Raw genomic sequence first — 22,850 nt, 5'->3', positions numbered from 1 at the left:
AAGTGTGCGAATCTATGCAATCATAAAACCAACATTTACCATAAGTTCATATCATTACACAAATTAAACTTGACATTCATGAGAGGTCCTTTAGACTTTTACAAAACCCATAAGTTTAGATTTTCTGTCAATATTTTATTAGATACAAAGTGTACTTATATAATAAAAACATATCTACTAATAAAGATATGTCCAAAATTTTCTAGCTTTCCACTGCCTCAACTCAATTTTAATATTTAAGCGAGCGAGAAGTTATCCTGAAAAAATTATATAACAGCATATATAAAGCCTAATATACAACAAAAACAAAGCTTAATTTTATTCGATTATAAATAAAATCTAATATATAATTTGATTCTTTTTATTCTCAAAACTATTCTCTTTTAGTTTATCTCTTTTAGTGTCACACACATTAATCCACAATCTCATATTATTATTAAAAAATACTAACTAAATGTTGACCATTATTTTTTCTTTTTCTAGGAGTTGGTTTATCTCTCTTAGTCTTTCGCATATTAATATTTCTAACCCAGCCAATCTTATATTATTATAAAAATAATATACTAATTAAATGTTGATCATTCTTTTTTTCTTTTTCTAGGAGTTGGATTAGTATCAAAATTTATTACATGTTGATCTCCATACCAATTTCTTCTTCATCAAGTTTTTATTTGTATAGATAGATAGACAAATATCAATTAATGGTAAACAAAGACTGTTTTTTTTTAGGACAACAATGTTGTTGCCATGTCCAAAATGCTTCTGATAATACTCATTACAATGTAAGATTGGAAACTATGTGAGCTTTGTAAGACTAATTGGCATCCTTTTGTCATCTCTCCTCATTACTTCCCCTGAGGAGGGAATACAGATGAGGGATTTAAATAGATTGATGATTCACACCCTTCTCAGAACAAGCCTAAAAAGATACATCACCCACAGTGTTGATAGCCATTGATTTCTGTAGGTTCTGAAGCATTGCTTAGAATAAATAATATGGCAGACAAATGAGTGTCCATTGGACATCTATGGCTGCAGTTGCTCTGCAGGACCAGACCATGTTTAAACCATTTTGATGTGACATCATCACAGTCCTGGGGTACTGCCAAAGTTGTCAGTAGGAAGTTTCCTGGGAACAGCAGTTTACTTCTTCATCCTTTGTTCAATCCCTCAGAGGAAACCTGGAGTTTATTCCCAGAGCCTATGATCCTGGTTCCAAGCCTGAGAGGTAAAGCTCCTTGATCTTTTCATTTGGTGTTGTCTTCTATTTCTATGTTTATGTTGCTGCTTCTGCACATTTGTTTTTTCTTAACCTTGTGTCCATCTCCTGCTGGTATGAATGTAGTCAGAACTCTGCAACCCAAGTTAAGGAGAAACACATCCTTTAGAAGCAGTGGGCATGTCCTGGAGATCATTTTACTTGGTTCTTCACATGATATATACATTGGTCATGCAGAAAAAGGTCATCTTTGAATGCAGTATTACCTTAGAAATCTTCCAAACAGTTGATTTCCTATGTTATTGCTTGGTTCAGGACATCAATCACCCTATGATCTCTCCAGTGACTGAAGCCAAAATAAAAATCCTTGTACTAAATGAACTAAGATGCAGCAAAATCTAACATTTCAATCATATATCATCAGTTTCAGAAGCTCACAAGCACAAGCATCACTGAAACATTTCACGTCAGGTTTCAGTAGGATTCAGTAACATAGCTAGAAGGACGCTGTCCACCTATCATCTTTCTTTGTTTTGATAGACTGATGTGCACTTCAGAGCGACCATTTGTTGGTGCGTAAACTTCACATGGACCTGCTTGTAGCTTCAGATCTGCTACCAGTCAAACCCTGATCCCTTTCCCTCGCTGTCTCTTCTTGACTTCTCAACCAAACCATTAAGAAACCCTTTGCATTCGTTTCCAAGCATAAACCATCAAGATTAGCAGAGAATGATGACGATAGATGTGTAAAACTGGCGAATCAGATTGGATCTCTAGTCATGAGGACATTTTTTCTGATATCTGATAGCTCAGCTGATGATGACAGCAAGCTCTCCCTCTTCAGGCCATTGACTGCTCCTCCAGGCTCTTCTTTCCAAAGCCCTCGACCATGTCCACGCCCTGGAAAATCCTCCCACGTTGCGCTCTCTTCTTCTCCCTCTTCCTCCGCCTCTGCGTCGCGGATGTGGGCACTGCCGCCTACTACGGCCCGCCTTACACTCGTGAGTGTCCTCGTTCATGACCGCAGCGTGTTAATCTTCTCCATCTGACACCGCCGTCCGCTCCTCCCAGCCACGGTCTGCTTTGGCGGAGACACGAGCCGGTTTCCTCCAAACAACCTCTTCGCGGCGGCGGGCGAGGGGGTATGGGACAACGGCGCAGCTTGCGGGAGGGCGTACACTGTCCGATGCCTCAGCTCGCCCACTCCGAAGGCCTGCGTCAACGGCAGCACAGTCCAGGTCAAGGTCGTCGATCAGGGCAGCATGCTGAACTCGATGCCGTCCACCAACGGCACGACGTTGGTCCTGTCAAACGCAGCGTTTCAGATGATTGCGAGCTCGACGGCTTCCATCATCAACATCGAGTTCGCGCAGTAAGCGCTACGCATTCATTACTAAGCTTTCCTTGTTCCTTGGTTTTCATCAGATTCAGCTGCTGCTACTTGTTGTGCAGGGTTTGATCTGCGTGTCGAATGAAAGGGGTTGCGAACTTGTGTTCGTCTTACGAGCTTCCTGTTGGTGTCTTTCAATCTGATTGCTTTCTCATGCTATATCTCAAGAACGATCTTCACATCTATCAATCATTGCAAGTGACATTTGTTCTTAAGATTTGTGTTCAAGATGATTTCATTGTTCACCATTTTTCCAAACAGCAAAGAAGATAATTTCATGACAAAATCCAATAATTACATGGTTTATCACAGTGCCATTTTGATGTGGAACTAATCAGATTGAGATATTGCAAATATAATCGCATTACCATTTTCTACTTCTTATGGGTTTACTCAACCCAAAAGTAATTGATATAACCCATATGGTTCTTTTAAGACACTGCTATTTAGCATGTCTGAATCACTCCGGCAATTTCGAGGTGATGTGTCTTTCAGGGTCGACGTGTGAAGCCCGTACCACCACATAAGCCTGTAACAATCCACATCGCTCTGGAACAGTACTGGAGTGATTCAGCCAACGTACCGTAGCATTTACCAGTTCAGCATGTCTCGATCGGGTTGGCGTCGAGGGAGAAACTTATGAAGTCTTCATCACCGTTGAAACGACATCGGACGACCGATATTTCGTTCTGTTCCTCCTTTCTCGTATAAGAACACAGCCCCTTGGGTCGCCGTCCGCCTGCCTAGCCCTCGTTCTTTATAGAGTTTTCCGCTTCTCTTCTTTTTTCAGATTAATCTTCGACAACTATATTGTAGATAAAGTTTTGTTGTTCGCGATCTCCAGAGAGGATCGCTGTCCGTTTCCATCTTCGTTTCTGTTTTTTGGAATTTTGGAGGTGGATTTCTGATTAGGGTTTCTTGGGCTAGGATTAGGGTTTAGTATCGGGTTGTAATTCTTGAGTCTGGACCTCTCGTGGCGTTGTCGAATCGATGGACAAGAAGAAGGTAGCGGTTCCTCTTGTGTGCCATGGGCACTCGCGGCCGGTCGTGGACTTGTTCTACAGCCCCGTTACGCCGGATGGGTTCTTCCTCATCAGCGCGAGCAAGGGTGAGCGATTCTTCTGATTTGCTCCGTTCTCGAAATGAGGAATAAGAGGATAATTGATCTTTCCTACTGGATCTTTTGATCTGCACTTAACTGGCATTTCGCTTTCCATTGAGAAAAACTTTATTCACGAGGAGTGATTAATCGGTAGATGTTGATCATATGATTTATTGTAGATCGCGCTAAACGTTGATTATATGATTTCTTTGGAATATTGATCTGCCATTAGAAAGATTGTTATAGGATCGATAGGCATTTTGAATCAGAAAAATCGATAGGCATATTGTTTTTTCTAGAGAATAAATTGGACAAATACATCAATCCTTTCACTTGACATCTTTCATAAATTGTTTGCAGCTCCTTACATTTGAACATTATATCTTTCAGATCTAAAATGATGGTAGCAGAAACTTGATTTGTTTCTCTTTGCCAATATCTAGAGAAAAGAGACCATGATAATAAGTTGAATACTTAATATGTTCATTGCTGCAGTGCCAGTGGCTACCTTTTTGATGTTGCCTATGGGTGTTCTAAGGCCCTGGTTTGTCTTTGGCATTCAGTACGGTGACTCATCATATTAAAATGGGTTAAATGATCTGCAGTTTGAATAATCCAAACATTTTAACCTTGGTGTTAATAATAAGACAGGAATGTCAAGGACTATATGGAGAAAATGACAGGGGGTGGTGGTTTAATGATGAAACCAGAGACGAAATAAGGAACTAAGAGAAGATAAGAGAGCAAAGAGAGAAGATAAAAGTAAAAGGAGATGGCAGTTGAGATTATTGTTCTGTTAGTAAAAAAAAAGCATGTGATTGTCACCTTTTACTCTTTTACTTGATCGACTTTATTCGGGCTCACTTGAAGATCTCAAATATCAAAAAGAATAAATGAACATAATGAGTTTACTGCATTATCACTCTTCATACTATGTTAGCTCCCACTTCTCATGCTATACTGATGTGAACAATTGTTGGCCCTTTTTTCTATGTATAAGATCATTCCTAATTTTGAGCTAATGAATTCTTTTATGATGCAAGACTGTTACATGACATGCATTAATTGACTTTAACAAGTACAAATAAGCCTAATATGAGAGCAATACAAATTAGATTAGGCTCAAACTTGATTACAACAATTGGATTCTGAAACGTTGATTCTCTTTCATCTACTATCCACCTCTTGCTTTTTAAGTATGAAATGCCCTAGGTACAATGTCTCTTGGTACAATAACCTTAATGTTCTTAGACTTTGTGCTACTGAAGTATCGAAAATAAAGACTCATCTTTTGAAGGTTTCAGTAAGGACTTTCTATGGAACTACTCCACGTTATATTTTGAACACTCAACACTTGGAAGCTCAAACTGACAGTTCCTTGGTCATGTTTCGCTTACTTAACTCTTCTGCAATTTGTAATGAAGCCTAACAAATTTCTTGTTTGGAACAAAGCTGTGCTATCAGTTGATCCTAATTTTCAGTTTGAAGTCCGTTGTGGACCTTAGTGCCATCACATCTTTAGTATCATAAACACTAGTCCTCGATGGTAATTCATAGAAATTGCCTTTTATGCTCATTTGCATTCTTCATTCCCTCTATAGATTGTGTGTGATGGTTTATTTACATATAAGCCTGTATTTTGACTTATTCACAGTTTAAGTCCTCTCTATTGCTTTCTACAACATGCAGATTGCACATGTTAGATAGGTTTGACTTGAAATGCATTTGACATGTATTGATCTTGTCATAGGTATATGAACTGTTTTTATTAGTAGTGTATATGGAGTTGCTATTCATATATTTGGATGAAAAGATTGTATTATTTGTTGCCCGTTCAATTTACTTACAGTTCTATTCATGAGGTATTTTGAAATGAAGCCTTTTTTTTGGCTCTCCTTTGCAATATAAGCTGTTTTGTAGTTTCCGAAAGAAACTACATATTAATTGTTAATTCCAAAATATTTTAGCAAGATAGATTTCTAATTAACCTTTAAATATTTAGATGCAAATCCAATGCTCAGAAATGGTGAGACAGGAGACTGGATCGGAACTTTTGAAGGGCACAAGGGTGCAGTTTGGAGCTGTTGCCTTGATACCAATGCTTTACGTGCTGCTACTGGATCAGCTGATTTTTCAGCGTATGTCACCCTTGTGCTCTAGAAACTGTCAGTTCATGAGAAAACTAAAGAGAACTTCAATTTAGAATGAACATTTTTTAATTGTGCACATTGAAGCTATTGAATCCTATAATCTTGTGTTTGTATCTTTGCATGTGCTTTCTGCTTTGGAAAGTTTTTTCATATCATGCTTCTAGTAGAGCATGTAATAGTAGTTTTTGTTTTTGATGTATCATATGCCCGTGTTACGTTTTCTTCGTACAATTTCACCTCCATTTGTTACGAGTTATTTAGACATGATTTACTTTCTTGAATGGTAATCATGCTAGCTTTGATTATTTTGAAGTACCTCATATGTCAAAAGGCCTATGTATCTGAGAATTGATTATCTAATTAACAAACAGAACTTTTTTAAGGAATATGAAATGATATCATATCGTCTGATGCAGCTCTTCTTACTTACTGACCAAATTTTCCATCAACATTTTTCAAAGTAATATGTTAAAACTCATTGACATATACACATGATTTGATGCTTTTGTGCTTATCTTTAGTTTTGCCTCTTGTGGATATCCTTGTTTCTCCAACAATAGCTGCTCTTGTTACATCACCTCATGTCAAATTTTGATCAGAAAAAACTAAATCATCTTTTACAATGGACATGTTAGCACCCATCTCCGAATCAACCAACCATTCATTTGAATCATCAAACAGCATCTAGAGAAATATAATTAATGCTACTCTGTATCATGGCAAGTCTTGGGTATCTGATTGTCTTCTTGGTGAGCCCAGACTATGTCACGTTCTGTTTGCTTTAGTTATATGAACACATAGCAACAAAAATATTCTATTGTACTAGCATTAGGGAGTTTCTTCCTTGCTCTAAGAATATGGTTTCAGTATGGTTTTTAAATACTTTTGTCATTTCATGTGCAAGTAAGTCTATTTTCCTGTCATTCTTATTAGATCTGTTGATATGTGATTATACTTCATCTTTTTTCAGAAAAGTATGGGATGCAATAACTGGGAATGAATTGCACTCATTTGAGCATAAGCACATAGTCCGATCATGTGCTTTCTCTGAGGTAGATGAGGATCTTTCGTGTTGTCCTCAAGTCTTTTTAAGTCCTATGCCTTTTTTGCTTTTCACATTTAGTTTTGTTTGTTGTTGATCATACATTTTACTGCACTTAATCTGCCAACTGCCTTGTCATTTCTTCACTGTTATAGTATTCTGACAGCAAAGTCACCCTCTGTGTTTGTAACAGTATGTTTGTTTTCACCAGCTACGATCTTGTGTTGATACGATAACTCCATTGTTGCCACTTGCCATATCATAAGACATTTATACGTATAAATCTATGTTGCTACTTGCAAGATGCAGCACATTTGGTCGCTTGTAATTGTTATTTGCTGATTATGTGGATCAGGATATTGTTAAACCAAAACAAGACATCTGTTTGTCATAATGCAAACTTACAGTTAATAGACAAATCTTATTTTCGTGACCACCATTTATGGGTTCAATTTGCAAAGCTTTGGCCCTTTTTGGCATTTATATGCAAACTCATTGGCCATTGCAAGCTTGAGTTCATAAAATGGAATTGAACTGAATCAAGTGCTTCTTTAGGTTCTCTTGGTGGTCATTCTATTTTTGGCATGTGGATAGTGCTTCTTGGCAAATTTGGCAGTAGGTTCATTTAGATATTACCGACACATGTTCCTGTTACTTAGTCTTATGGGATTGTCTGTTGTTCCTTGCAGGATACGCATCTTTTGCTGACTGGAGGGGTTGAGAAAATATTACGTATATTTGATTTGAACTGTCCAGATGCACCTCCAAGAGAAATTGATAAATCACCTGGCTCAATTAGAACTGTTGCTTGGCTTCACAGTGACCAGACAATATTAAGTTCGTGCACTGATATGGGAGGTGTGAGGTTTGTTTTTGTTTATTCCTTGTATATTTTAGATATTCATTTTACCTGTCGATTTTGATTTCTATTGGTTCCTACATTTAGCCCATGTCACTGCAACATGCTTTCCCCATTTTTTTCTTGTTGCTTGTCCTCACGTGACCTATAATCCTGGACTCCAATGAAGATATTTCACACTGTTGTTGCCATTTATGACTTTCTGTAGATAATATTTCTTTTGAATTTGTTGACCATGTCTTTTGGTCAAAAATATCACACAGGTTATGGGATGTAAAAAGTGGAAAAATTGTGCAAACACTTGAAACCAAGTCACCTGTTACCAGTGCAGAAGTTAGTCAAGATGGTCGTTACATTACCACAGCTGATGGCTCAACCGTCAAATTCTGGGATGCAAATCAGTAAGCTTATCCCATGCTATCTTGTCTGCAATGCTCAAGAAATCATTTTATGATGGAAGCCATATCTTGTTATTTGTTCAGTTTTGGACTCATAAAAAGCTACAACATGTCCTGCACTGTGGAGTCAGCTTCACTCGAACCCAAGGATGGGAACAAATTCGTTGCTGGAGGAGAAGACATGTGGATTCACGTCTTTGATTTCCACACGGGTGAAGAAATCGGTCAGTTCATCTTTTTCACTGAATGATGCCAATCAAAATTCATTCTGTTTGAAAATCAATCTGTTCGGTTAGTGGCCCTAATCATACATATATGTTATTTAGAGGACTGTTTGTTTTCGGTATGCAGCTTGTAACAAAGGTCACCATGGGCCAGTTCACTGTGTTCGCTTCTCCCCTGGTGGTGAGTCGTATGCCTCCGGGTCCGAGGATGGGACTATCAGAATCTGGCAAATGAATCCGGCTGTGTCAGACGACCATGAATCTCATGGTTCAAGTGGGCCATCCGGGAAGGTAAAAGTTGGGGTCAATGAGGTTGTTCATAAGATCGACGGTTTCCACATCACCGACGATGGGCCGAGCGAATAGGATGTAGTTATCTGATGGATAAATCTACAAGAAAAGGTTTGTTATTTGGTTCTCATTCTTAGTGGCAGTGGTTGTAATCAGATGGTTGCTTCTGTGACACCTTAATCCAGCAAATATATCCAATTAAGCTGTCTCAGATGATCCTGTTGAAGAACTGCAATCTTTCCGTTTTAATCATTATCATCTAATTCCGATTTTGTTGTTTTCTGTGGTGGTGACTATATGGTTCTTCTCTTTATATAATCAACAGGCTTTTAGCACCACCTCCCGCCATTGTTACATCTAAGAATTTAAATTATTCCTTTCAGTATTTAGTTCTATAAAGCATAATGCTTAATGCATAGGCTAGTTGGTCGAAAATGAACAATTGTTTCAGGAATTTAGGCACACAAATTTCAATTACTGTAGCATCTTGCTGGAGTAATTCGTGCTGTGCAGGGATCTTCGTTCGGATCAGATGCGAACGTGAATCTTGACGAAGCGGTCCAATAGGAGGTTCCACCTCAGCTACGATAGAAGAGTGCGTGGACAGGGAGATGATGACGTAGGCGGTGATCTTTTGGAGATGCACCTCCTCCCGCTAATCTTGTCGTCTCGTGGGGGAAGGCGGAAGATGCCGACAAGATAGCATTCGTGTCCTAAAGTCGACCGTCGTTCCACGGTCCGTCCACGTGGCTTGAATTGGATCGTCCAAGCGGGTAGACTTGGCAACCGTTAATTTGGATCCGTTGGGCCCATGGTGTTTGGAAAATAAACGCTCGGGGAGTCCGGGACCACGTACCAAACATCCCTCCCCAGAACCTTCTCTTCTTTACCTGGATCTCTCTCACAACGTGAGAGGCACACAGGCAAGGGAACGTCATGCCACCCCCACCTGGTGGGCCCACCAACTACCGCGTGAAACTGTTGGGGACTGTTTTTTAAGGAGAATAAACATTAGGCCACGTGACTCTGTCCACCTCGTCACGGGACTGTGAGGTCCACAAGCCAGGTTTGTGAGAGAGAGCCACGTCATAGGAGAAGGTTTTCGGGACAAAATATATGAGACACACAACATTGTAAGAATAACGATACATATATCCCTATATAATATATTTTTTTATCAATTTAATCCATAATATACACATAAAATTTTTATTTATTACTTTTTACCACAGAGCATTTCTAAAAAGATCCAAATTTCACTTCTGGGAAATGATGGGTCGATTCCTGTCGCTTGTTCGTTCGATTCAGGAGAAGAGAAATAGATTTAATGGTTGAATTGGACTCGAACAGAGATCGAGACTTCGGTCAGAAAGAAAAGTGTCCACATAAAGGGTGAAAGCAACCTGGAAAAAAAACCAGCTGTTAATCCATTGGGAAACCTTTGCTGGTATGTGCGTCCTTCATGATGTAGCTCCCGTGGAGCTTGTGATTAGCTTTTGGAGATGTCAAACTAGATCATATTTCTTTTTATTGGCCTCTCAAAATCCACCATTAAACCCTCACACACTGCCTCCTTTGTTGACCTTATTTTGCAGAGGGCATTGGCCATGCAACTCCTCCTCATTCCCTACCCCCCCCCCCGAAAAGCTCTCTGCACCTTAGATGGTGACCGAAGATGATTCGTAGAAAGAAGCACCACCTCTATCTCAACGCCCTCCTATAAATAGTCGCCTTGCTCTTTTCCCACTCCCTCAGATTGACCGTCTCCGTATCTTCTTCCCTCTGCTCTCTGATAGAAAGCTATCTCCGGAGAAACAGCCTTGGAGATATGGAGAGAGTTATCTCAACAAAGGGCCTCCTTTCCCTCCCTCCCAAGCCTCAAACTCGCCCCTTTCACCCCCTCCACACCCTCCGCCGTCGTTTCCCCTCCGCCGCCGCTTGTTTTCCCTCGCCGGCCCTTCGCGCTCATGTTCCGACCTCTGCGCTCCATGACTTCAGTTCCAAGGAGAGATCTTCGATTCCCGGGCCTACTGCTGCTGCAAATCCCGAAAAGTCGCACCTTTGCCTCGGGCTTTGGGCAGAACGGAGGAAAGTTCCCACTTTCAGGGCTGGCGCAGTGATTCCTGCTGATGGAACCAGCTTTGTGGAGGAGGAGGAGAAGCCCAAGTTCCTGGGCATCGAGATATCCACGCTTAAGAAGATAATTCCGCTCGGGGTTATGTTCTTCTGCATTCTCTTCAATTATACGATCCTCAGGGACACGAAGGATGTGCTGGTGGTGACGGCCAAGGGGAGCAGCGCCGAGATTATACCCTTCTTGAAGACGTGGGTGAACCTGCCGATGGCCGTGGGATTCATGCTTTTGTACACCAAACTTTCCAATGTGCTGTCAAAGGAGGCTCTTTTCTACACCGTGATCCTGCCTTTCATAGCCTTCTTCGGGGCCTTTTCGTTCGTGTTGTATCCGCTGCGCGACGCCATCCATCCCACTGCCCTCGCAGACAAGCTCTTGGCAGCGCTCGGTCCAAGCTTCCTTGGCCCTGTCGCGATTTTGAGGATTTGGAGCTTCTGTCTCTTCTATGTTATGGCGGAGCTGTGGGGGAGTGTGGTGATCTCGGTCCTGTTCTGGGGGTTCGCCAATCAGGTGATACATGCTTTTTTTTCCTCCCCAGTTTTATTACTACCACCGAGCATGCTACTTTACAGGGATCTTACGATCTTCTCACACTTCTGTTGTCAGGAGTAGCTAATTAATCTGCTTCATCTGCTAATACTTATTAATGTCTTCTTTATATGCCATCTGAAAGTGGTTTGTCACACATTTGAGTGCATGAGTCTTCCGCCTATTAGAAACTGCTATAATCATGCTGTTGTTGATTTTGTTTCTTCCACCTATTTCACTCCAATGTTAAGCTCGATGCTAAAAGTTGCTGGTGCTGAACAACATGTTATAGGTGCAAATTCTTGTTTTTTGGTGTTTTGAGCAAAGCTGGCCACTGCATATTTTGAACACGCTGTTTTTGCTTTCAGGTGTAATTTTGATCATTTTGGCATCCACATTTGTTAACAATCTTGAAAATAAGAAAGCAACTTCTTACGCTTTATGCCTACGTTTGATATTTCAGTTATGTATGTTTCATGAGCATGTGTACTTCTTTTTCGATGATGACTACTTCGATCAAGCTTTCTCTGAGACACTGGGATAAAACATTTGAACTTGTTATTTTGTGCATTGGAATGGCTGAAACACATATTTTGGGTGGTAGGAAAGAAAAAAAAAAAAGCTAATACTACACAGATCTTGTGCTTCTGGCCAGTATGGACCAAGCAATATGTTTGGCATTAAGTCAGAATGGCAATCATTGCTTGCTTGTATAAGTATGACCTAATTAAAATTTTTAAGCGGCAAGACTGTCTGTTATGTTTCTTCTGCTGATTACATCTGGACTTAGTTATCTGGTCTTAAACTGGTTTTTTGTCTCAACTCTTTAGATTTTCCTTTAAGAATGTACTAGATTGTTGACATCATGGTCGTATGTTCAGTTCTTTCCTAACAATGGCATTCTGATACTGTCAATAGACATATGCCAAATCAATACATGTTTAATCTCTCTTCATGATGTAAATGATGATTTTTTAGCTTCGTAAGTTATGGTTAGACATAATTTAAATCCATGCCATTTTCAGATTACTACAGTTGAGGAAGCCAAAGAATTCTACCCATTGTTTGGACTTGGAGCTAATATTGCCCTCATCTTCTCGGGACGCACAGTAAAGTACTTCTCTAACCTGCGTAAGAATTTGGGACCAGGTGTTGATGGTTGGGCAATTTCACTGAAAGGAATGATGAGTATTGTTGTGCTTCTTGGCCTGATAATATGTGCAATCTATTGGGGGGTGAATAAATTTGTTGTGAACGACCCATCTCTTCCGAGATCAGATCGCAAAAAGAAGGTTTGCCTCATGACTAATTACCTATTTTGTTAATTTAGTCTATTTTGTTTTGGTCCAAACTAATAAAGAGTATTCATTTTGCAGGAGAAGCCAAAACTAGGTATGAATGAGAGCCTGAAGGTTCTGCTGTCCTCTAGATATGTGAGGGATCTTGCCACCTTGGTGGTTGCTTATGGTATAAGTATCAACCTGGTAGAAGTCACATGGAAATCAAAGCTCAAGGCACAGGTAACTTTTTTGCTCAGTGGTTGCATATCACCCTTGTTACAATAGGATCATGTAATTTCTTGAGATTCATTTTTGTGCGTACTTATTTGGCAGTTTCCCAGTCCAAACGAATATTCATCTTTTATGGGTGATTTCTCCACTGCTACTGGTGTTGCTACATTCACAATGATGTTGCTAGGCAGATTGATACTCCGAAAATTTGGTTGGGGGGTGGCTGCTATGATTACACCGACAGTTTTGCTTCTCACAGGAGTTGGATTCTTCTCACTAATTTTGTTTGGTGAGCCATTGACTCCTCTGCTGGGAAGTCTCGGTATGACTCCTTTGCTTGCAGCTGTCTACGTGGGGGCATTACAGAACATTTTCAGCAAGAGTGCAAAATACAGCCTGTTTGATCCCTGCAAAGAAATGGCTTATATTCCTTTGGATGAAGAGATGAAGGTCAGTCTCCTATCTCCATTATATCTCTGTATTAATAATTCAGCATATGCCATGACATCTATTTATGGACTTTAAAATGAGTGCAAGGTTTCTCATTCAATAATTGTAGGCGAAGGTTGGTTCAATCATCAATGTTCGTACTTCATTGTCATCACATGTTCGTTTGTGAACAAAGTTTGCATGAGTTGCACTTAATATATGTAGATTCACTACTGTTTTCTTACATGTCTTGTAGTCTAAATGACTTGCTCCATTCAACTTATTTTGAATAGCTAAGTCTCTGTTTCGTTGTCGTGGAAAGATTTTAATTTTTTTGGTGTTTGAATCTCTTTTGTGGAAAACAAAGGTGGTTAAAGGTGGAGCTACCAATGATATCTATGTCCTTCATGTGAGTTACAGTGTACATATTGCAAAAACAAGCTAGTTACATAATAATAATCAGGGTTTGCCAAATCGGGTACTAGACCCGACTTAGAGATTTGTCGAGTTGGTACATGCTGGTCTGTATTGGTGTGTCGATACATGGTACACCGGTAAGTACTGGTGTTTCAAAGAGGGAGAAGAGGAAGGGACCGTAGATAAGGAGAAAGGAAGAGGGAAGAAGAGGAAGTGACGGAGGAGGAGGAAGAGGAAAAGGAAAAAGACTTACCTGAGATGTGGTGGTGTGCAGTGAGGCTGCAATCATACCCTGGTCTAGTAGCTACCTGCGTGAGAAGCATGGATCGTAGTATCGGAAGCAACGCTCATGAGCCCTACGTAGGTGGAGGCGATGCTCCCGAGCCTTGCACTCACGTGAGAAGTGGGAATTTGCGTTTCCCACTTCTCTCATGCGACGGATCGGACTGGGATGGGTCCGCATACCAGTCTACGCTTGGACCGGTACGTGCCTCCCGTTTCGCACCAATCCGAGTGAAATGGTGATCCCTGATAATAATCATCTTAGGTTAAAAATTGAAGCTGATTAAGCTCTTAGTTTAATTCACTTATGTATTTAAGCACCCTAGAACATGCATCACATGTGCCCATGCCCATGATTTACATGCCTTATTCAGACTCCGTAATTTGTTTGTGAATTTGATTTTTATTCCCCAACTCTGTCGCATTCCTTATCATGAATACTCCCATATATGAATCCCTACATCCATTATGAAGTAAAACAGCAGTGTCTTAATAATACCTATTATTTATTGGTGAAGATTTCACCTAAATGCTTTTGTTACCTAAGCAACTTATTATACTAATGATGCTACTGCACAATTAAAATAAAAAAGCTCCTTGTCAAGTCCTTAGAGCATGTTGCTGCTGTACTACTATGTTGTAAAAAGACTAAAAAAGCCACTTTTCCTTTTCTGCACAGATAATTGATTAAATAAGACTACATTGTTAAGAAGAAGATAACAAAACTATTCAAGAATGCTGTAATGATTTATTTTAATGTTTGTTTACCATCCTAACCTTTAGTTGTGGTAAGTTACTTGGGTTGTTTATGTCTTCCATCAACTATAAATAACAGCTCTTGTTCCTATTTGGAAAGTTTCTGTATCGCGATTACTAATGCAATTATTTTAGCGCTTATTTTGTTCCTCTAATCAAATAGGTTAAAGGGAAGGCAGCCATCGATGTTGTCTGCAACCCCCTGGGAAAATCAGGAGGTGCCCTGATCCAGCAGTTCATGATTTTGACATTTGGGTCTCTAGCGAACTCGACTCCCTACCTCGGAGGAATACTCCTGGTGATCGTTCTTGCATGGTTAGGTGCTGCAAGATCTTTGGATTCACAATTCTCTCCTTTGGCTAAGCAGGAGCTTGAGAAGGAGAAAATGCTGCAAGAAAAGGTGAAAGAGCCTTCGATGGAAGCAACAAAGGAGGACAATGATGGATCTAAAGGGAATGGGTCAGTTCATGAATCGGTTTCAAGTGACTACTCATCGAACGGATCACCTTCGAAACAAGAATTAGCTCCTGAATCTGAGGGTTCATCAGAAACCAGCAGCAGCGAGCAAGGCTCCCCTGTCAGGTAGTACCCAGAAAGGAAATCCGGATGGCGAAAACAGTTGGTAATTTATCCTTGTGTCGGTTAGGAATAACATGAGAAGAACAGGTGAGAAGGCAACACTGTTTATCTGCTTTGGTAGAGAACACAATGATCAATTTTTAATATGTTCTCCTGTTATTTGAGTATTTGTTGGCACTTGTCATCTCAAGAGGAACTGTGTGTCATTTTGTAGTGTCTTCTGATAAAATGCATTGTTCTCTCTTTTGCTGTACCATGGTGTGGAACTGGTACTTGTTTGGTTCTTACTCTTGCATAACTTCTTTACATACATACATTTATATCAAGGAAGACCAAGTTTTGCATGTTCTATTTTCCTAATGCCTCAAACGCACCTCACACATGCACAATCGTATATATAATTACAAGGTTTTGCTCTGTGATTGAAAAGTAGCAAAACTGCAGGAACAGGGGATGATCCATCAATGGTGTGTGTGCTTTAATATTGGATATATAAATTGGCCAATATATATTTGTCTTTAAATGACACATACAATGCAATTAATACCTAATTAAGTTGTCGGAACACAGCATTGGAACTAATAAAACTAATTAAATAGCGGTATTGGTACGGATATCATCACCGATTAGGCCTTACGCGAAGCCGCCCGACTCCCTCATCAGAGCCGTTCATTTATGTGGCCCCGTCTTCCCTTGGTGGGGTCCAAAAAAACATAAGGGAAATGAATGAATTGGTTCGCCGATCGAGTCGAACACGAGCGTGAGCAGGGAGATGCAACCGAGCGCAAGCGGCGAGTCGTCGGAGGCGGCGGTTCTCGCCGCCCTGACCTCGAGGGGATGGCGAATCAAGGAGGACGACGAGGAGATCCGAGATCTGATTCGTAGCCGCGAGACCGCAGAAGCCGTGGCATCGGAGCTACTGAATATGGATTTGAGGTCATTCGGTGGGAAGTCGCTCCCCGATCCCACCTCCCTCAAGAAACTAGCCCATCTCCAAGGCCCCAAGATCTTGCAGGTATAGTTAAGTCTCAAAATGCCTTCTTTCACGCATTCACCTTGCCTTTAGCTTCGATTCTTTTCATGCGTTGGTTTTAGTGATCTGCTTACTGTGAATTTTAGGGTTTCTAGAATTTCTTTTGCTAGTTTACATGTAAAATCACCGATTTGAAGCATTTAAGTTTCTTAGATGTTGTAACTACAGACAGGAGGGGAAACGTCTGGATTGCTCTTCTCTTGCATTTGATTCTATCCTGTTTAGCTGAAGCTTCTGTAGCACGTATCTGTTTTATTAACTTTCACTATTCTTTTTTGGCGATTCTGTATGGAATTTTGTGATTGCTTTTTTCTTGGCTGTGGTAATCATCATAAACAAACGTATTGTTTCTTGTTGGCTATTGAAGTTCTTTCCTTTTGTGATTTCATCCTTTGTTGAGACTTATGCTGTTACATTAAATTGAATTCCCTACAGGTAGTTTCTGTTAGGGATATATATCAAAGCAGCATCGATGGTTCATTTAAGACATCACAGCGTAATCGACGTCTCCTAAGATTTGCTCTAACGGATGGGCACAATGAAGTAATTGCAATTGAGTATTCTCCAATTTCAACTATCTCCGACGAGATATCTCCTGGCACTAAGGTATATCTGACCACTGTAGTTTTGGCTTTTAATAACGCTCTAAGTTGAATTATGTGTATACAAATTATGATGCAGTCTTTATGTGTATGTACAAGCTAATTTATTAACAAAAAGGTGATCCAGTGCATGGGCCTCTTGTTAGTGAATGATCCGCATCTTTCCCTTGCTTGTGGAGGTGCTGTTTCAATCTTTGTGCTGTTACAGTTACTTGATCCCATGACACCCATATTGCAAAGGAGCAACATGTCTTTGAACATTATTCTCTTAGAGATAGTTTGCATACCTGAAGTTTAAACCAATTCTTTGTCCGCTTGTGGTTAAAACTGTGACAACCCACTTATTATTCAGTATGTCAAGTGCACAATCTTGTCATTTTCCACAGTACAAGATCATTGTTCTTTGTAATGATTTGATGGCACAATAAAAAGGCTCTTCAAACATTTTTTGTTATCATTAGAAGCCAACAACTAATTATCGAAGTAGGGCTTGTATGCTCTAATTTACTGGATCCTACGCTCCTTTCTCTCCTCCCTCTACAGGCTTTGAGTTTCCTTCTGGCATGGTTGCTGAATCCCCCTAATTGGTTTAAGTATGTTATTGGTTGATGTGGTGCCTCATTCAATGCTAGATTATGCAACTTGTAGATATATTTGCCAGTTGAAAATGTGTTCCTACCAGAATAAAATTATGAGTTTCGGAATAAGAAGAGGAACTCATAGAATCTGGGCTTTGTTTCAATTGTGGGTTTGATGCTGGAGTTAGGATTTAAACTCAAGGCATCTGTCCTCTTCATGATAGTTTAAACATCGTGGGGTCTGTGGGTAATGGTTGGCTATGTGTTTATTGGACCACATCACAGACAAGTTAAATTACACTTCTGGAATTATGGTGAGGGATAAGTAGAATTTAGCCAAATTGTAAGGTTATTCTTTGCATAAATAGCCATTGACATGTTTAGTAGACCAAGATATTTAAAACAATGTCTTAATATGGAGTAGCTCTCATAACCAATTGTGGACAACTAATAACCACAAATTATTAAATATGATGCTCATGTCAAGTGTGCTTTGTTATTTTTAGCTAATACTGAATTGTAAAATTATCTTCATGTATATGTCCATGTGCATACAATGCAACTTCTACCCAAAATAAAGTTTAGATATGGAATATACATGTTTAAATGTGTGCAAGTATTTGTTTTAGAGACGCATGTTAAATTTTGCAGTCTACAAACCATATGAACATGTAGACTACCCTTTTGTTTTTATGATATGATTTTAGCATTATGAAGTCAAATTGCATATATTTAAGTGGCCTACCAAATGACAGCAAACTAAGTTATGATACTAGTATTTATCCATCACCTAAAATGATGCTCTTGTTTGCTTCAGCCATCTCACCTTGTCGTGATTAAATCTGCCTCTAGGTTTGTCTGGAGAGCAGAATCCCAGCACACAGTGGTATATTATGTTTGAACCCCAAAGTTATAACTGTATTGGGAGGTTTAGTCCAATCTCTTCACGAAGAATGGCAAATTAGTCAGAAATTTTCAGGCTTTTCCAGAGCATCTCTCAAGTTATCCAAAAATGATGATGGCACTGGTCCTCCCCCTTTTGAGAAGTTACAGATTGAGGAATATCCAAACAAGGGCACACAACTGCACAGACATCATGGTGATCTTCTCCCTCAGAATTTACTTTTTTGTAAGCAAATAAAGTGTTCATTTGAGCAAAAACATTTTGTTTACCTCCTTGGTGATCAGCTTATTAGTCTTGCGTGGTTGTAGATTATTTGTTCATGCCTATATATGACCCTACTATCAGAATATTTTATAATCCAACGAGAATTTGCCTTCTAAAGATGATAGGGAGAGAGAAAGAGAAGAAATAACTACTAATGATAATTCTGTTGCAATAAAGAAGCGCAACAATTCAACATATCTTCTAGTGCTTCCAGTCCCTTGTATCTATAGGCTATTAGCGTCATAACCTATTAATATACCATTAAGTCAACAACATAGGCGTAATTTTCAAATATCTGTTCAGCTAAGGGACTCCTATTGTCCCATTATGCTACAGTAAATGGTGCTATAGCAATAACTTCCTCTTTTCCTTCCATCCAGCTAAGTACACGAGGCACTGACCCCTTCTTTGTATGCTCCTGGTGTTAGTGACTCCCTCTGTGGTACAACTACTTGTCTTGAGTTTCTGGTGCACAGTCCGTGGATATTGCATAGGTTGCATGGATAGGAGGCATGTGTGATATGGTTGGTTCAAGTGTGTAGGTAGCTGGCGTATGGGGCCCAAGAGACGTAACAAGCATACGGATGGAGATAGTTGCAATTGCTGCAGACTGTAGGTGGACGTGAATGTGAGAGACTTCGTAACACAAAACCTATCCCTCTTCCTTTGGTCCCTATTCGAGTTTGATTTAAATACAAACTTGTTGCATACTCAAATAACCTAGATTTAAATTACAAGAGCTCAGGCCGATTGCAATTTCTACACAGTGACAACTTGATCGTAATAAGGCTCTTCTTTCACCCAGTTAGTTGAATTTGCAATTACACCTTGACTAATCAGGTGAGATAGATTTGTTAGAAATAGATCCCAAACCCAATAATTATGCATAATTTTGAGGTTCTTTTTACTTGGAGAATTGTCTCCAAGAGTCGTCGTGCATTTTGTACCATTGCAGATGGTCCTTTAAACTTCTAGTGAATTTAAAAGTCCAAAGATACCCAAGATTGATCTAGCCCGATGTTTGAGACCTAATAAGATACACGAGATTGATAATGTAGTAGATAAAATAAAAGGGGAAGAGAGGAAGAGATAAACATAATCCACTTCAAGAAAGAATGTCATTGAATAAAATCACCAATAAATTTTCATGAATATATTACTTTAGTTAAGGTTTTTATGAATCACTATAATCCTTTATCAGTGGAATGAAGGCTTGGTAATACAGTTTCAGATTCTCTTAACTTTGAGAGATCATCATCCGTATGTGGAATTAGGAAGTATGGATAAGTGTATGGAAAAAATAATCTACAAGCTTCATACTCTGCAGACCCTGAACCAGTGGGAGCCTTGTACATTGGGCTACCTTTGTTTTTATCGTCCTCCTACATTGTTATTATTTATTTATTCCAGATGACTACTAATATTTGACTAATCTCTTTTTGCGCATTACTACACTACACAGTTTTTTGGGTAACTGTTCCATAATCACTCATATTATTCAGTGCATGCTTTTTCAAATTTTCTTTTTGTGATCTTTATCTGTGTTATGTAACTTTGTCTTCTCTCCTAGTTCTTTGGCAAACTTTATTGGCCTAATAGTTCAGGTGAATATAACGACATCTAGGGCACATTTCTCTTTCTGAAGAACCAAGGGCAGACAAGTCATAAATTGTGTCATTTTCATTTTGGTTTGTCCAAATTGTGCTCCTCTATTGAAGGTTGCAAAGCATGGGTTACTGTGATCAATCTCAATTATAGAAATCCTTGGTCAACCACCAATTTTCTAATGAAACTCTATATATTTGGTATATATCATGCCATCATTACCCTTTTGCTTTATGAAGGCTGATAGTATGCTCATGAATGAATTAATCTTCTGAAACTCTTACATGTTCCACCTATGTCTATCGCGTGGACGGTTGGATTAAGTGCCATGACTAAAATGTAGTCCAGCTTCTAAGCAGTTCTGCAGAAACCGAGTGTATGCATTTTAATGCTCTCTAAAGTCTCTTCTGATGCTATTGCAGGAACTAATGATAGAAAAACACAAGGAGATCAAAGTCGTTTGATTGATAAAAGGGATCCTAGAGATGCAAAAGTGAATAAAGTTGCAGATAATCCGGAAACAGATGGTGCTGAGGATAAACCTGCTAGCTCAGAAGCCAGACCAAAAGAAGGTAAATGATGGCTTCTCTGTCATGATTTGACAGTGAGATATGTCAACGTTAAATTCTAATTATATCGTCACTGCAGTGAGTGAAGCTGTTCCAGTTCAAAATCAAGCTGCTGCACAGAAACTTCTGCAGAAAATGAGTCAACCTGCTCACAAAGAAATGCATTCTAGAGTTCACAAACACAAATTTAAGGCCAAACAGGAGGAAGCCGCGGTCTTCACTTTAGATGAATGGGAAAGGACAAAAGGGATGAAGTTGAAGCCCATGGTGACAGGTGAAAAGCAAGATACTAGCTGTGATGAGGAGCTTGCTCGACAGCTACAAAATCAATTAGATTTAGAGGATTTTAATGTGAGTTCTTAATTTTCTTTTTTCTTTTCTACAAGGCTGGGCAGGTACTAATTTCCAAATTTTCAGGCAAGCACTGGACATTCAGAAGCTGAGCAGATTAGGAGGAGTATGTTTAGCTTTGGTGGTGCTGAAGAGAGGAACACTGATGGTAGAGGTGAGTTCAGAGGACGGGGAAGAGGAAGAGGCAGGGGAAAAAGAAGATTTGGTTAACCTCCCATTTTATAATTTTACTCTGCTGGGACAGATGGTTTTTGCACTTATAATTTTCTTCACATCCACTGTGATTACTACACATCAGCAGTTCTCAAGAGCCATGGAATATTTTTATCATTATCTTATGAGGAGGTCGGCATCTCCTTGGTGACTTAAATCTCAATTGACGACGTGACTGCCTCATCTGCTTCCTAATTGTGATAACGTGGAAGTTTTCGGTTGTCTTGAAATTTTCAGTTGGGAATAAGGTATTTCTTTGCACCACCACATGTTTTTGAGGTTAGTTAGCTCCAGCCAGTTTTTGAGCAAATAGACTTTAAAACAAATTGAATAGATTTTGATTGGAAAATGCTAGACATGCACATAAGCAAATAATAAAGTTTTGGCTTAGTAATGTTTGTGATTAGTCAAAGCTTATTATTTGTCTTCCATGAGAAAAAGGATATTAGCAATATGTATGTAAGTACGTAAGTTTGTCAACCTTCTGAGAAAATGAACTGGTCCGTTTATCAAAGTAGAGAAACATTTGTCAATTTATCAACATCATCTTTTTTTGTTTCAATTTTCTCGACTCTAATGCCAGGGAAATGTTATTGTTGTTTCCTGATTGTGATTATTCACAAAACTGCCATGTTGTATGAGGTCTGCAAGAAGCAGGCTCAATTGTTTTGACGGTATGGTTGTGAGGACAAGACCGTATTTATATTGATCATCATTAAACTCTATGATGGAAGACTCAGCCACCTCTTTCTCGATCAGTTGCTTGCTTGTTTGTATCATAATTTTATCATAATGGGTTGTGCATGTGTGTGTGCGCGTGCACGCGCATGTATGTACATGTATATGTATACGTGTGTGTATACATATACATAGTGCTGTTTCAGTTTACCAAGTCTCTAAATATTGTTTTTCAATTAGATGTTACAGCTGTCGTTGTTGATGTCAATTATGCCAATGAATACAGGTTCATATGGCACTTTCAAGTTAATGGGGCTGCAAACAACCAAATGGCCTATGTTATATGTGGAGAGTGGTTTGTTGAAATGTAACTGGTTGACTTTTATTGTAGGAAGGAAGCTGATCATTGGAGATACAGATCTGTTTGTTTCCCTATTAAGCTTAATCTCATGAAGTAAGCTTCCCTGTCTTGTGATTTGTATGATTGTTCTTGTGATTTGTCGTCTTACCTTTAGAATGATCATAGAAAATCTTTTGAGAACACTAATTTATATTCCTCGATTATATTTCATGACTGAGACCGTGACTGAATCCCGTGAAATCATTTCATAGAAATTCATTGATATTTTTTTTAAGCTAAAGCACTGCATGGATCACCACACTCGGTGGCTATTATCCATCGTATATGGCTATGACTACCGGGGTATTTAATCGTATTTGCTTTCCGAGTTTTAGTCTCTCC

General features: G+C 39.4%; 4 protein-coding genes across 7 annotated transcripts; all 4 read left to right on the top strand.

Moving 5' to 3' along the window:
• Positions 1-1,104: 1,104 nt before the first annotated feature.
• Positions 1,105-2,794, top strand: LOC135583955 (EG45-like domain containing protein). 2 transcript variants are annotated; one of them, XM_065096690.1, is made up of 4 exons: positions 1,105-1,228; positions 2,064-2,220; positions 2,291-2,591; positions 2,672-2,794. In XM_065096690.1, the coding sequence occupies exons 2-4, from the start codon at positions 2,109-2,111 to the stop codon at positions 2,676-2,678; spliced, it is 420 nt and encodes a 139-aa protein (XP_064952762.1). In that variant the 5' UTR covers positions 1,105-1,228; positions 2,064-2,108; the 3' UTR covers positions 2,679-2,794. The 2 variants fall into 2 exon arrangements, with proteins under 2 accessions (XP_064952762.1, XP_064952763.1); XM_065096691.1 differs by lacking the exon at positions 1,105-1,228 and having other exon boundaries at positions 1,387-2,220.
• Positions 2,795-3,182: 388 nt separating this feature from the next.
• Positions 3,183-8,886, top strand: LOC135606006 (uncharacterized). The gene is made up of 7 exons (XM_065096689.1): positions 3,183-3,717; positions 5,714-5,849; positions 6,832-6,913; positions 7,593-7,768; positions 8,026-8,163; positions 8,245-8,384; positions 8,512-8,886. The coding sequence occupies exons 1-7, from the start codon at positions 3,600-3,602 to the stop codon at positions 8,748-8,750; spliced, it is 1,029 nt and encodes a 342-aa protein (XP_064952761.1). The 5' UTR covers positions 3,183-3,599; the 3' UTR covers positions 8,751-8,886.
• A 1,404-nt stretch (positions 8,887-10,290) lies between these two features.
• Positions 10,291-15,564, top strand: LOC103975328 (plastidic ATP/ADP-transporter). The gene is made up of 5 exons (XM_009390259.3): positions 10,291-11,319; positions 12,363-12,629; positions 12,714-12,857; positions 12,951-13,298; positions 14,896-15,564. The coding sequence occupies exons 1-5, from the start codon at positions 10,504-10,506 to the stop codon at positions 15,316-15,318; spliced, it is 1,998 nt and encodes a 665-aa protein (XP_009388534.2). The 5' UTR covers positions 10,291-10,503; the 3' UTR covers positions 15,319-15,564.
• A 484-nt stretch (positions 15,565-16,048) lies between these two features.
• Positions 16,049-22,679, top strand: LOC135583948 (uncharacterized). 3 transcript variants are annotated; one of them, XR_010484639.1, is made up of 7 exons: positions 16,049-16,326; positions 16,780-16,950; positions 18,377-18,623; positions 20,720-20,869; positions 20,946-21,217; positions 21,284-21,678; positions 22,395-22,679. XR_010484639.1 is itself a non-coding variant. In XM_009390260.3 (6 exons), exons 1-6 carry the CDS (start codon positions 16,084-16,086, stop codon positions 21,425-21,427), a joined length of 1,227 nt encoding a protein of 408 aa, XP_009388535.2. In that variant the 5' UTR covers positions 16,049-16,083; the 3' UTR covers positions 21,428-21,963. The 3 variants fall into 3 exon arrangements, 1 of the variants encoding a protein (XP_009388535.2); XR_010484640.1 differs by having other exon boundaries at positions 21,284-21,709; XM_009390260.3 differs by lacking the exon at positions 22,395-22,679 and having other exon boundaries at positions 21,284-21,963.
• The last annotated feature ends 171 nt before the right edge of the window (positions 22,680-22,850 follow it).

The sequence above is a fragment of the Musa acuminata genome, chromosome BXJ2-2 (genome assembly GCF_036884655.1).
Source record: "Musa acuminata AAA Group cultivar baxijiao chromosome BXJ2-2, Cavendish_Baxijiao_AAA, whole genome shotgun sequence".
Classification (NCBI taxonomy): Eukaryota; Viridiplantae; Streptophyta; class Magnoliopsida; order Zingiberales; family Musaceae; genus Musa; species Musa acuminata.
The sequence above is the reverse complement of the archived record's forward strand: the minus strand, read 5'-3'. Positions and strand labels throughout refer to the sequence as shown.